General features: G+C 28.6%; 1 protein-coding gene across 2 annotated transcripts in view; it reads left to right on the top strand.

Annotated features, from left to right (window-relative positions):
- Nucleotides 1-13809, top strand: part of LOC107454826 (integrator complex subunit 8) — a 50384-nt gene extending 36575 nt beyond the window's left edge. Inside the window, exons 16-25 of one of the 2 annotated variants that reach the window (XM_071181204.1) lie at nt 788-1001; nt 1534-1643; nt 2567-2648; nt 4328-4430; nt 5019-5052; nt 7704-7763; nt 7850-7911; nt 9468-9586; nt 10856-11010; nt 13417-13809. In XM_071181204.1, the coding sequence (XP_071037305.1) occupies nt 788-1001; nt 1534-1643; nt 2567-2648; nt 4328-4430; nt 5019-5052; nt 7704-7763; nt 7850-7911; nt 9468-9586; nt 10856-11010; nt 13417-13716 (1239 nt within the window). In that variant the 3' untranslated portion in view covers nt 13717-13809. The remainder of the gene's footprint in view (nt 1-787; nt 1002-1533; nt 1644-2566; nt 2649-4327; nt 4431-5018; nt 5053-7703; nt 7764-7849; nt 7912-9467; nt 9587-10855; nt 11011-13416) is intronic. The other variant, XM_043051395.2, reaches the window with a different exon arrangement.
- The last annotated feature ends 260 nt before the right edge of the window (nt 13810-14069 follow it).

The raw sequence follows: 14069 nt of genomic DNA, 5'->3' as shown, positions 1-14069 counted from the left end.
ATCTAAATAAAAACAATACCCTATCAGGGGTCTGTCTAGGTTTTTCTGAGAGGTACCTATTTTGTGAAAATTTAGACATAATTTGTAAAAAATTAAAAATTATATTTAAAAATCCAACACAAGAATATGGATTTATCATTTCTTAAGGAATACAAAAATAAAATTTTAAGAAAAAGTATTTTGTGAAGCTACCGTTTTTCCTAAAATTAAATTTGTGAAACTACCGTTTTTCCTAAAATTAAATTTGTGAAACTACCGTTTTTCCTTAAGTTGAATTTGTGAAGGTACCGCTAAACGGTAGTAAATTCGGTCTGGACAGACCCCTGATTACTAAATAATATATGGAATATATTACTTAGACAATTATCTATCTTATAGCTAAGCAAAAAAGCTTTTGTAAAGAAATTTAAAATCTTCTAAAAGTGCTTTCATTTTTTTTAATAAATGTTTCTAATATTTAATTTTAAAAATGTATTAAATATAATGTATATAATACTTATTACAAACCAATAACCCTATGTATTTACCTTTTTAATTTGGTGTTTAGCTTTTGAATCAAAAATTTTCCAAATTTTATTTTCAGAAATATTGTAGTTTTGAGGTTTTTATTTTATACATATATAGGTTTGCAGTATATCTTATATATACAATTAGTTTCAATATAACAACTATTTTTGTGACTTTAAATATTAATATTACTGATGTTTTTAAAGTGATGATGTGTGTAGTTATTTATTGGTAGATCGAAAACTGTACAAGTTCTAAACTAAAAATTTATTCTTCACAGAAATATCATGAAGCTAGACTTCTGTATCAGATGATACAAACTGAAGTACGCAACACGTCTCCGAGATTGAGCCGATTTCTAAACTGGGAGCACCTCAGGGTGGATTTGCTGGAAGTATTAGATTCCCCTTTCCACTTTTGTCAGTCATCATCCTATAGGGCTGAAATTGTCCAGAGAATAATGACCTTGCTTGCATCATACAAGAAAGAAAGGGGTAAATCTTTATTTACTTTCTGTTTAAAGTTCTCTAAAGTTAGGATTCACAACCATCTATACATAGGTTCAGCAGACTGATTTTTTTTTTTTAAATTTAAAACAATTGGCCTCAATTGTTTGGTTATTTGTTTAAATTTTTTTTTTCTATTCTTTTAATTTGTTTGAGAAGAACTGGTACTAACGTTTTACTTAATTTAGAATTTAAGCAAAAGCATTTAAAGGGATGGGTATGGATCTACTGGACATGCAGGGATGATGTACCTATGATTAAGGGTTTTCTTCCCTACATCTAACCTCCTTTAACATCTGATTTTCAGTTTAAAAAGAATCTCTAAGTAGAAAAGAATTAGTTTAATTGATAATAAAATAGTCATTTACTATGTAATTTAGTGAAATTAAAAGTTTTTTAAGAATTTTTAAGAAAAGTTGTTAAAGAACAGAAATTTTAGAAGGTATAAGTATGGTTTAATTTTTATTTTTGGTTTTATTTTGCCCATTTAAAAAATTTTCTTCTTTACATATTTCTTAAGAGGTTCCACCAGATCCAAATTTGATGGAATTATGCTCTGCTGTTTTGCTTAACTTTCGGGAATGGGAAAAGCTAATTGAAGTGGAACCTAAAAGCGATGGATATATGCAGGTATCGATTTCTTTCAGAAATTTTCTTTCATTTGTATGTAAAATGATTTGTATTATTTTTATTATTTAGCTTAAAAAGAAAATAAGACAAATAACTTTTATTGATTAAACAAAAAGAAAAAAAAAGCTATCAGAGTTGATTGAAGTTAAAAATCTTTTTCTTTTATCTGATGCTTATTCTTAGTTTTTTTCTTACTCAGTAAATATAATTTGATTTTAATTAATTTGGTATATGTGTACAGTTTTTGAGAAAAACTGTATAGTAAACATTTAAAAAAAAAGTATTGTATTATCAAAACTGCCAACTTTTTACATTTTTTGCAAAAACTTATTCTTGTGGTAGCTAAATTACTGTTTTAATGTATTATTTTTTATGTATTATTTTTTATTCTTTTAAACTTATTTTACACACCACTATGGTTTGTAAATTAAGTTTAAATGGTTTAAAAGTTCATATGCATCGCCACTTTGTTCCAGCTCTTTCGTGGTGAGGCTTTTAAAATGTTATCAAAATTACCAAAAATTCTGAAAGCTTTTGGTTTTTAAATATTTGCCATTTTATAAAATACTTTACAAAAAAGATAGTAGCTAGCAAGCCTGTATTATGCTCACATTTTTATTGTTTCAGCATGTACTTTCACAGCAGCTAACAAAACATAGATAGTGATTAGTCTATAAGCTAGATTCTGCAAAAAAAATAAATAAAGGGAGAAAGAAAGAAACAATGCATACGAAAGAATAAAAGTAAAAAAAAATAAGAGAGCAACATTGATTTTCCAGTAACTTGAAATTATCTACCTTCTGTTACATAAAAACCACAAGAAAACGAATTAATTTTCTTCCTCTTTAACTAATGTATTTTTTTAAATATATACTTTTTAAATCTTTTTATCACATCTGTTTTAATATTTGTGTTTATTTTAGTTTGCCAAAGTAGTTGCTTCTGTTTGCAAAGAAGTTCTGAATAAGACAGGTAGAAACACACCAAAGGAAATGTGGGATACAAGTAAGTTAATAAGCTAATAACTTGTCTTGATCAGCCAATAACTTTTTTGATTGATTGAGAAATGATAAAGAAAGACATTGATTTATCATTTATTAGTCTATCGAAAAGTTGTTATTTTATTCTGTACTGATGGTGTTTATAGTTTGTCAAAATAACTCCCCTAGCCATTCGTCTGGACCCATAGCGGGGAATATGGTAACGAGGTATAACTATTTCCAGTAGGGGTGTGGGGTTATTGTTTAGGACAGGGTTTGGTTCGGGTAGGCGAGAGAAAGAGAATTTATCTTTTTCTTCAGTCTATTGTGTTAACCCTAGAGTGAAGAGAAACTACCCTCCCTGAAATGTGCTATTCTTGTTTCCACAGCAGCAGACAGCCTCAGACTTTATGGTAGGGGAGTTCTTATTGTAGACAAACTATACTTTATTGTGTATTATCTGAATGTAAAAATTATCTATCTTATCTTTCAACTTCCGGGATAAATTATTAAATTTTAACAGCTAAACAAAACACTAATATAGGAGGACAGAAAATAAGCTTTCTCACCTTCAGTCTTTTAATGTGCTTTAAGGAACATGATATAAGACACACACAGGTTCAAATGAGCATGAAACATTATTTCAAATTTTAATTTAAATTTTTCCAGTTCCAGCTGCTGTAAAATTTTTTCTTTGACTCCATGACCATAATATAAAGGTGAGACAGAATTGAGATCATTTACTAGGTAATCAGAATTGATACTCGAAGGAGGGTATCAAAATGTGTCAAGATAGAAGTATATAAAAAAAAAAAATTATGTCACTGAGATTAAATTTATGTTCAAAATCCTAACAATGTATCTCAATTGATAGTTTGTCAAGGATGTCTTAATTGCAGATACACCTGTTGTGTACCTTTTAAACTTAATTTCAGAGTGCATCTGATTTGCCCAATTACCTCATTTGCTTTTACTACTGGATTTCTCTTGTTCAATCCTCACTTCCATTAATTTGTCTTTTGTTTTTCATTGCCGACTCTTCCTTTTCTAGTTTCTAACTTGTCTCTGATTTAATAATTCATGCATTGTCATCCTGGTAAAAAATGCAGTCTTCTTCTTCTTACACCTCTTTATCCCTTAGTTAGACCTTTGTTGTGACTTTCCATCTCACCTTCAGTTGTGGACAAACACTTTATTTCTCGCCATGTTTTGTTTACTGTTTTTAATTCACGGATAATAGTTCTGCACCATGTTGTTTTAGATCTGCCTCTCTTTCGTTTGCCTTGGGGTGTCCAGTTCAGCTTCTGTTTTATTTTGAATTTTTCAGCTTTTTAATAGAGAGTCCAATCCATCACCATCTGTATTATCTGATTTCTATTTCTATTGATTTTTTGCTTACTGATTTTGAATGTTCTTTGATATGTTTGAATTTCATACTTGTAACTTGTCCACTTTTATTCCTTTTCATCTAAAAAGCAATAGAAGTTTTTAACTCATGACCGTTCAATTAGCTTGATATATTGACTCATTCTACTAATTGTAATTGATAACTATATGTACTTTTTTTATAAATGCACTTTTTTAAATTTTTGTTATTTTTTTTTTTTTATTTTTTATTTTATTATTATTTTTTTTTGAATTTTCAGTTTTGATATATATCCATTGTTCAGCAACTAATACAGAGATATTTTTAATTTGTTTCAGTTCTTCCTATTTTTAACAATACTGTTAATAATCAACACAAGAGGACAAATTCTGGTGTTATGAAAGATAATTCTCGGGAATCCTCTCAAGGAATTATTACAAAGTGAGTTTGCATTACAAATAATGCTATTTCTATTTGTGTGATTATATGTATGTTTTTTTTAATTAAGAAACAGCATTTAAGAAAAATAAGCATGCAGAACAACACACATTTTTGTTATAATTTCTAATGTCAAAGTTAACTGTAGAGAGTTTCAGAAACATTAAACTTTCATAAACAGTTTAATTTTCCTCTCAACTTAAAAACATGGTTTGCTGTTAACAATTAAGTTTTAGATAATTTTTTTGACCCTATAAAAGGCATGTATTTTCAATTTGAACCACCATAAAGCAAATTTTTTTATGAATATGACAAACAAATGTTTGATAGTTATTTAATAATAAACATTCAAGTTCACCTAAATTGCAAACTAAAACAGAATATTCATACCAGTTCGATTGTCTGCTTTGAAAGCTGCTGACATTGATACTGCATTACAAATTTTAAGTTTTGTTATGCATTCTCTCAATTTTTATACAAAGCAATGTGTTCATATTATTAGTTAATTATAGCACATCTTGTTACTTCTTATTAATAATGCTAATAAACTTAACTTTGAAAAAGATATTCAATGTTAATTTCTATTTTCAGGCAACAACTATACCAGTTTATCAAGAAGCTAAAGGTAGGCATCATTATTTTGTTGTTATCCTATCTTCTTTTTATTGACTACTAGCAGCCAAAGGCGCCCAGCTGTCCGCCAAGCTAAAGGTTTTCACAAATAAAATTTTTTAAAACATAGCCGGAAATCTGAAGATTAGTGGACAATTAAAGTGTTCCTGTCCAGCAATTTTGTCTTCATATCCAGTTCTGCTGCAGATGTGTTATAGCTCTTGAGGATGTTTGAAATTATATAGCTACAACGCTTAAAAAAAAAAAACTAAAATGCTAAATACATGAAAAGAACACGAAAACGAATAAATTTTTTATGGTATCAATTTCTATTTCTATATAATTTTTTATGGTATCAAATTCTATTTCTATATCTGTTACGTCAAGCACTCAGGTATTATAATTTGATCTAGTTGTGCTTGTATAATTTTGATCTAGTTGCGCTTTCTACGTCATTTTGTTAACATCGTTTGGTTTGTTATTTAACATCGTTTGGTTTGTTATTTCTAAGTTAACTTTCAAAAAATTGGCTGGCATCAGCATTTTTATTCTTTAAGTTGTTTATTTTTTCTTTTGGAATTCGTTCCTTTTTAGCGAAATGTTTTTCAACCTAATCGAATTCTTTGCCGACTGTTCTCTGTATATATAAAGAAAATAAAGTAAATATTTTTAAAGTGTTGTGAAAAGAATTTTTAGTTGTACAAAGTACTACAATATCGCTATAAAAATTATCGTCTTCGCTTAAAAAAAAAAAATAGAGCGTGGAAAGAAGAAGAAAAACTTATTATAACAATTATGAACAGCGACAAATATATCAAAGCGAAGCGTTCTATTTACGTATCGAATATGTTGCCACATTTTTAATACAAAAGTTAAACTTTTCTCCACTTTAATAAATGTAAACTAATGCGAACTTTACAATTAAATTATTAATTCCTTCGTATATTATTGGTTTAAGTTGTCGAAAATTAATATTTCAATTGTAAGGTTCGCATTAGCATACATTTATAAGAGTGGGGAAAAGTATATGCATTTTTTAATAGTTTTTTGAATATGGCTCTTTGAAGACGAAAAAGCAGACGAAAAGCATAGACTTACAAAATGACTGATAACTAAATAACTAATCCAAATTTTTGAAAAAGAAAAAAAATACTTCTTCATTATGTCAAAACACAATTATGGGCCGAGTTTCGTGCCTGGGCGAGGCTTCTGGGGCGATATATTGTGATTACAGACACACACACAGCCGCTTTTATTATTATGTATAGATAATTAAAATATGGATTTTATAGTAATTTTAATTTATTATTTAATTCACTTAGTAATTTTTTTTTTTGTAAAAAATAAATGTGAAAGAAAATGCAAGAACACATTTTTACGTATTTATAAATTGGCATAGACTCATATATTTTTCTAACTTCTTTTAAAATTTTTATGCCGCAAAGTCTATGTTTGTATCAGAAATTTTACTTTTACAGCAATGCTTTTATAGCTTCAATTTATCTTTACTCAAAAGCTTTTTTGTTCAAATGTTCTTCAATCAAGTTCTTTTCTTGCTTGCTGTTTTTTTTAAACAGCTTCAGCTCCTTACACAGCATAGTCAGTATAGTAGTTTGTGTCTTCGTCCATCGTAGTGGAAGGTTGGGTTTGATTCCACATGCTAAAAATTGGATGCTCAATAAAATTGCATTTTCTTACAGGGTAAATAATGCATGGCTTTAGAGCCAGAAAAAAATAAATGCTCAGCTGGATAGTTAAGGAAGACGGTGCAGTGGCCCAAGAATACTATCTCCATCTGTCCTCCGATCTGAATTGCTGTAGCGTACCACATTTATGCTTCAGTATTGTCGTCAAATCTCAAATTTGAGGACAAAGATTTGAGTGAACGATTTTGCGGAGTGTACTTGGTAGTGTAAATTAAAGCAATAAGGCGAAGGAGATTTAACTTTGAACTGTACAAGATTTATAAACAACCTGATATTAAATACATAAATTAAATAGAATGAATTGAATGGCCCATGTGATTCGAATGAATTATGACAATATAATAAAAAAGATACTGCTTTTTAGACCCACTGGAACAAAAAAACGGAGAAGGACACGGTTGAGATAGACTGACTTTTTGATTTTAATGCAATTAATAAAAAGAATTGGAGATCAAAGATAAATCGAAAGTTGTTGTGGAGAAATCTTCAGAGGAAGGCATTGGCCCACACTGGGCTGTCTAGCCAACTATGATGATGATTGTCTTCAAATCATCATTAATTTTACTGTTGCTGTTAGACAATTAATGTAGTGCTGGTGGGACACTTACAAGAAAAACCAAACGGCTTCTAAATTATGATAATAAAAATAATAAACTTGTCATATCGACTTCAGCGTGTTTCAAACTTGCCTTTTTTTTTAATTTTTAAAAAATTGCTACTGGCACGCTCAGAAACATTTAAATATTTTATTGCAATACAAACGAAGCAGTGATTACTCTTCAGTTTGTATTTGCGATTAATTAATTATTAAATTTAAGGAAAAAACCAAACTTGCTTCTAATACTGATTCCGGTTTAATTTAACATTAAACTGCTCCAAGTCATTTCAACTTATCACTTATTTTATTGAAACATGTTTGTTGTATGACATATAACTTGAAAATCTTTTTTATTTTTAGGATACGTTGGTTCTAAGTATCATCATTTCTTGTTTGGCAAAGTTCTACAACATATTGAAGGCAAGTGACTTCCTTTTTTGTGTAGTTAAGTTTTAATTATTTCTTTGATTAGAATATCAGTTTAATGCAAATCTAAATTATTTCAGGATGATTCTGTTGGAGAAATATTTTTGGAATATCAAGGACTTTGGCCTTCTGTCATCTCTAAGTATGTATTTATCTTTTGTTTTTATTATTTATTCATCTTTGTTTGGATTATGATTTTCATCTGGTAGATTTAAATAATAATATGAATATTATTATTTGTATCATCACCTCCAAACATTTTCATCCCCAATTTAATTATTTCATTTGCATAAATAATGTTGTATTTCAGATTTTATGCTGTAAATAATGTTCAATGAATTAGTAAGCAGATAACTTTGGTAAAATACATTATCTCTGGGTTGATGTATCTATATCATTTTTATTTCCTCTTCATTTGGTATATGAAGATCTTTGTTTTTATTATTTTATTGTACATATATTATAGTATTTATAACAATAAGCACCTTTAAAATAAAAAAGAAAAGCAGGTTGAAACTTTTCATTATTTTGATTATATACTACTTTTAGTTATAGTAATCACTTATTATTATTATCAAACTAAACAAACAACAAATCTAGATGCATCAATCTAGTGAGAAAAATAAATTCCCAAAGTTGTTTAGTTTTCAGAAGGTTTTAAACATTTCTTGTAGTTCAACTTCTTAAAGGTTTTTTTTCTCCCGTTTTTAACGAAACTAGAACCCATGACCATAAAGCTACCCAGTGATTTTTTCCTCTTTTTTTGTGCTAGACTTAGTTTGCAACGGTATTTGATCAGCATATATATCAAACGTCATGTGCGTTTGGTGTAGTATAGCAGATATCATTAAGTTTCATCCTGTTTAATCCCCTTAAACTAACTTTCATTCATTTTATTTTAATAGCAACTAAAGAATAATACAACAGTATGATAATTAAAAGTGAAATAATTATTCATAATGTTCTACTTTCACTAAATTACTTTTTTTATAGCTGTTTTCTGAATTCACAAATAATATGGTGAAACAGTAAAAAAGTTTAATTATTTTTTTTTAAATTTGCGAAACATAAAATATACAGCGCCAAATCTTTAGCCACAATATTAGGTAGTTGTAAATTAGATAATTTATTTGCTGACATATGATAAATTAGTTAAAATTTCTATAATATTTATTTGTGAACTAAGTGAAATTGAAAATTACCAGGTCAATTTTGAAATATTTCAATTAAAAGAAATAAATTATTAAATTATATTACTTGTGCCTGCAATACATAAAAATTATTTTTATATAGTCTTCATGCATAACTTAATCTTTGCATATTTTTTTGGCGTGGTGTGTAATTTTTTCCATAATTTCATATTTTTATATGCCGTGTCATGGTTTCCATTTATTGCTACTAGTTTTATAATTGAAATAAAGTTTGTTAATTAAAAACTATCAACGAAGAGAAATTAATTATTTAACTTGCATTACTGGCACAGGTTAAAGCAACATTATGATAAATGTTCATGTGTAGCATTTTCATCAATGACTCGATGAAAATGCTACACTTTTTATGCGTCATGCTATAGTTTTAATTTATTGGTGGTTTTATAGTTGAAATAAAAGTTTGTTAATTTCAAAACTATACATAATATTAAAGTTATTTTTATTTTAGTTTCAATCATTTAAAAACATTATTTAATTTGTGTTTTAGTTCTAGTGTGTTCAATATGATGGCTGTAGGGGAAATTTTTCAAAACACTTTACACCATGCGTTGTCCATTCACCCAACCCATACTGCATGGCTTCGTACAAAAGGAGATGTCATGTATGGTGAGTAATATTGTTTTTCTATTACAGACAGGGTATCTGCACACCTGGAAAGTCACGAATTTCGATATTGAACAAAATTTATCATGAAATTTTATGATTTTAACTATTTTTTTTAAAAAAAAAGTCATGGATTAAGGTTGCCGAAAAATCTAAATTTTGAAATGGATTTTACCCCCTCCCCTTTCCCCAATTTCATGGTGTTTTGAATGTTTGAATTTATAACAAAATCCCCACTCACAGTCATATTTGATTGAAATATAAAATATTTTTTATCCTGTTCTTTAAAAATCATAGTGTTCTTTCAAAAAATGAAGGAAAAAATATTTTTTCTTGAACGAATTATCTTTTAAACTTCGGTGATTTCAGAATTTTTGTTGTTATTTTTTATTTTATCAATTTTAAATTCTAGCTGAAGCAAGCCCTTTGGCAATTTTTTTAAATTCTGAAATGAGAACAGAAAAATCAGGAGTATTTCTTTCCTTTCCAATAAACAAGAAAAGTATCTTTAGAATATAATTCTGCAGAGGAAAAAAAGAAAAAATATTTGCTTTTGTATTTTTTTCCAGCTATTTTATTGCTTTAACTCTTTCATTACTCTGTTTTTTTAATTTAAAATCTATAAATATGAAGATGCTGAGTATAACAGTTTTGGTTATACCTATCAATTCAATTCATGTTGTTATAATTCTTTTTTATACTTGTTGTGTTTTTTTTTTCCGGAGAAAATAGTAACTTTGTTAAGTCATGGAAAATTTTCGGAATTAGTCATGAATTTGAAAATCTAAAATGTAGCAGATACCATGTACAAATAAGTGATGTTTTTTAAGCAAACATAGAGTTCCAGCAATTGCGAATTGACTTCATGCTGTGAATAAATTAAGAAAAAAAATAGAGTAGTTGTTGTTAATTCCTCGTTGAATGCAGCAAAGGGTTTTTCACTCAAATCACAAATTCTATTTCACAAGTAAAATGTGCCAATGATGGATAAGAAATTATCCAAAGTGCCCACTGTTAATGAAATATTTATTAGCAATTAATGATTTTAATTACAATTTATGAAAGTATTATTTAACACATTATGTTATCTAACAGTAAATAAAAAACCATTTACTGACTTTAAAAACCTAATAAACTCTTAACAAAATTCTATACTAATGACCATACTGATGGGGAATTTTCAGATAACATAAAATTAAAATATTGCAAATTTTAAGTAAATTCTTCTCATCACAGCTTAAAAGAATAATTTTTGTTTATTTAATATTTCAGTTCAAGGTCATTATGCAAGTGCCCTAAAATACTACATCTCTGCCGCTATGGTTAGCAGTGATTTTTTTAGCCTCCCCTTGCCAAAAGCTATTTTTGACGATCTCCAGTACAAGCACATGATTCACTGCTGCTCCAAACTTCAAAACCACACACAGGTATGATAAACAGTTTATGATTATATTAGTGCATTAGTTTAAATTAGTTTAATGTCCCTAAGTTTTTTAGATTCAAAACAAAATGTGCCTGCAACTTTTCCAATGAGCAATTAGATATTAGTATGAACAATTAGATATTGGTATAAATTTGTGTAATAACAAAAGTATTTTTGAATTGTTTTAAAAAATACTTTGGATATTATAAAAATTTATGTCAATATTTTATTCAGGAATATGTTATAAAAATGAATTTTTATCTTTTATTATGCAAATTTATGAATTTAAAAATTTAATGAAAATAGATTATGATTATAAAGATTGAATTATCAGTTAATGTCCATTACAAACAGAAAATATTGTTGTTAAATTAAATTTAATAGTTTTTTCTATTTATTTCTTTTTTTTTTTTGGTTACTAAAAATCTATAAAATTCACTGTCTGTGAAATATTTTATTCTTTTACTTTGTATTTTCATGGTAAACTGCACCTTTTTTTTTGTTATGACTTTCTTCTCACATCCATATTTTTTTTAATTTTTTATGTGTTCTAATATTTCTTCATTTTTAAAACACACATTCATGCTTTTTTTTAATGGTGTGGCAATTGTTCATAATCTGTTCATAATCTTTATACTTTTTTCATTATTAGACAATCCTTCATTTTTAAAATTTGTGTAATTAATTTTTAATAATGGAACAATTATCCATCTTAGAATCTATGTTCATTATTTTTTTAGTTTTAAGTTGAGCCTTCTTGTATAAAATGTTTCTCTTAGTTACAAAACTTCTTTATTTTTTTAGTTAAACAACAATTATTGCTTCTTAGATTCTATGCTCATTCTTTTTTAGTGCTCGTGCAGTTGTTCCTTTTTTAAATCTGTGTAATTTTTTTTAAATGGCCTTTCTAGTTGTGTGCTTGAAAATGTTAAATGTTTCTAAATGTAAATTTAAATATTGAATCACTTAAAAAAAAATTATAAAGTTTTATTATCAATAATTTATCTCGAATTATGTTATACAAAAGCATATTTTTTCCTTTTTGTAACCTTTATTGATTAGGGAGTTTTGATTGTTCATATTTACCATAATACCTTTCCTAATATTAGCTCTGGTATGCACGTATTTAAAGATATAAATTATTTAGATTGATTATATCATTTTTTTTTATTATTATATGAATATAATAAATATGTTTTGTAATGATGTTCTGTTCACTCTTAATGAATATTTTTTAAAAATAAAGTCAGTTATACAATTTAGGGGTCACAAATTAATATTCGTCAAACTCCAAAATGTTTTCAAACTCTGAGGTAATTGCTATTGTGACGCCCGGTGGCTGAGCGGTAGCGCTTCGCACTGTCGTGCCACAGGTCCCTGGTTCGATCCTGGGGCCGGGCAAGGTTGACTTGTGGAAAGTCTTCAACTTCATGTTGAAGCCTTTCATCCCTTCAGTGGGTCGATAAATGAATACCAAGCATGCTTGGGAACTAAACACTGGGGGTTCCACGTTCTGCGGACCACCTGACTGGAACATCTGCTCCTGCACACCAGAGCCCAAGGTCAAGAAAACTGAGATGGGCACAGTAGGCCATGGCCCTCTATGGGCTGTCGCGCCACTGAGTTTAGTTTTAGTTTAATTGCTATTGCAGTCGATAAGAGCAATGAAGTCTCTAAACCAACTTTAGTGTATATAAAGGTTAAAAGCAGTTTCCAATGAAAGGTGAATTAACTGGTTTTTGTTAATAAACTGGTTAAAAAACTTTTGTTAAATAAACTGGTTTTTGTAAATTTTAGCTCCCTTACTCTACCCATCTTTGATAATCGGCTTAAGCGAAGTCTAAAAATAAAAGTTGAAGAATTTTGCCATCACTAGTTATTTTTTCCTTCTGAGATTTTTTTTGTCTTTTTATACAGTAAGAAATGCTTGTTTTTCTAGCTGTTAATATCCACAAAGTATTAGTTCCTACAGGCGCGATAATGCTCGGCAACTTACTTATTCACCTGTTCTTCTTGCACCATTTTGTGATAGGTTCGCTAACCCCTCAGTTTTCAGTTGGTGGTGCTATAGGGGTATTTTCCAATTCAACTTATCCACTGTAATGTACCTAGACATCGATTTTTCAATTATCGTTACCTCCTTTGAAAGTTAAGAGGGTTAGAAAGTTAAGTATTCAGTTGTTGTTTCTCTATTATGGGTTTTTCAGACTTGAAGGGTTACCCAGTATATGGTCAAAATAGGTCAAAATAATAGGTCAAAAATAGGTCCAGATGGTCAAAACCTCATATCTTAGGTTTTGGGTACTGGTCACAAAAATACAGTGCACCCTGTATTTTTTTTAAAAATATACTTTTGCTGGGGTAACTGCTTCAGTGTGAGATTTAAATGTGGAATCATTGATAATTCCAGGCTGCTATCCTTCACCAATTCCTGGATGAGCCGAACTATGCAATGGCATTCAAGGCCCTCGGGGAGAGAGTTTGCAATGACAGCTGTGACACTTACTACTCTTGCATATGGGATATCACTCTGCTTGAATTCCTGGTGCACCACCACACAAAGCGGGGAGAGACTGACTGCCGCCAGCAGGTGATCCAGCTGATTGGTCAGCTAGAACTCAACTCCAACAACAATGAAGAGATTCAAAGAGAAGCTGCAAGCCTCAGGAAAGGTTGGTTTTTGAGAGCTCTGGCCAAACAGTACTTGTAAATGCTTCTAATATGTAAATAGGACATTGTATGATACATTTTGTAAATATTGCATCTATAATTCATTTTTGATTAAAATAGTTTTAAGTCTTAATATTTTTAAATGCTGTTTTTAAATCAATATGTAGTAATTAATTATTTATAAAACGTGATGGCTATTAAAGACTTCAAAAGTTTCAAATTTCTATTTTCCAGCATATATTGCAATGGAAACTAGCATAATTGAGCCTTGGTTTTATGAAATTACCTATAGGAAAATGTTTTTAAAATCTTTTAACTATTTTTCATCTGTATGCAATAGTTAATTATTTATTAATTAATTGGCTATTTATTTAAGACTTAATATTTTTATAC

The sequence above is a fragment of the Parasteatoda tepidariorum genome, chromosome 5, assembly GCF_043381705.1.
Source record: "Parasteatoda tepidariorum isolate YZ-2023 chromosome 5, CAS_Ptep_4.0, whole genome shotgun sequence".
Taxonomy (NCBI): domain Eukaryota; kingdom Metazoa; phylum Arthropoda; class Arachnida; order Araneae; family Theridiidae; genus Parasteatoda; species Parasteatoda tepidariorum.
The sequence above is the reverse complement of the archived record's forward strand: the minus strand, read 5'-3'. Positions and strand labels throughout refer to the sequence as shown.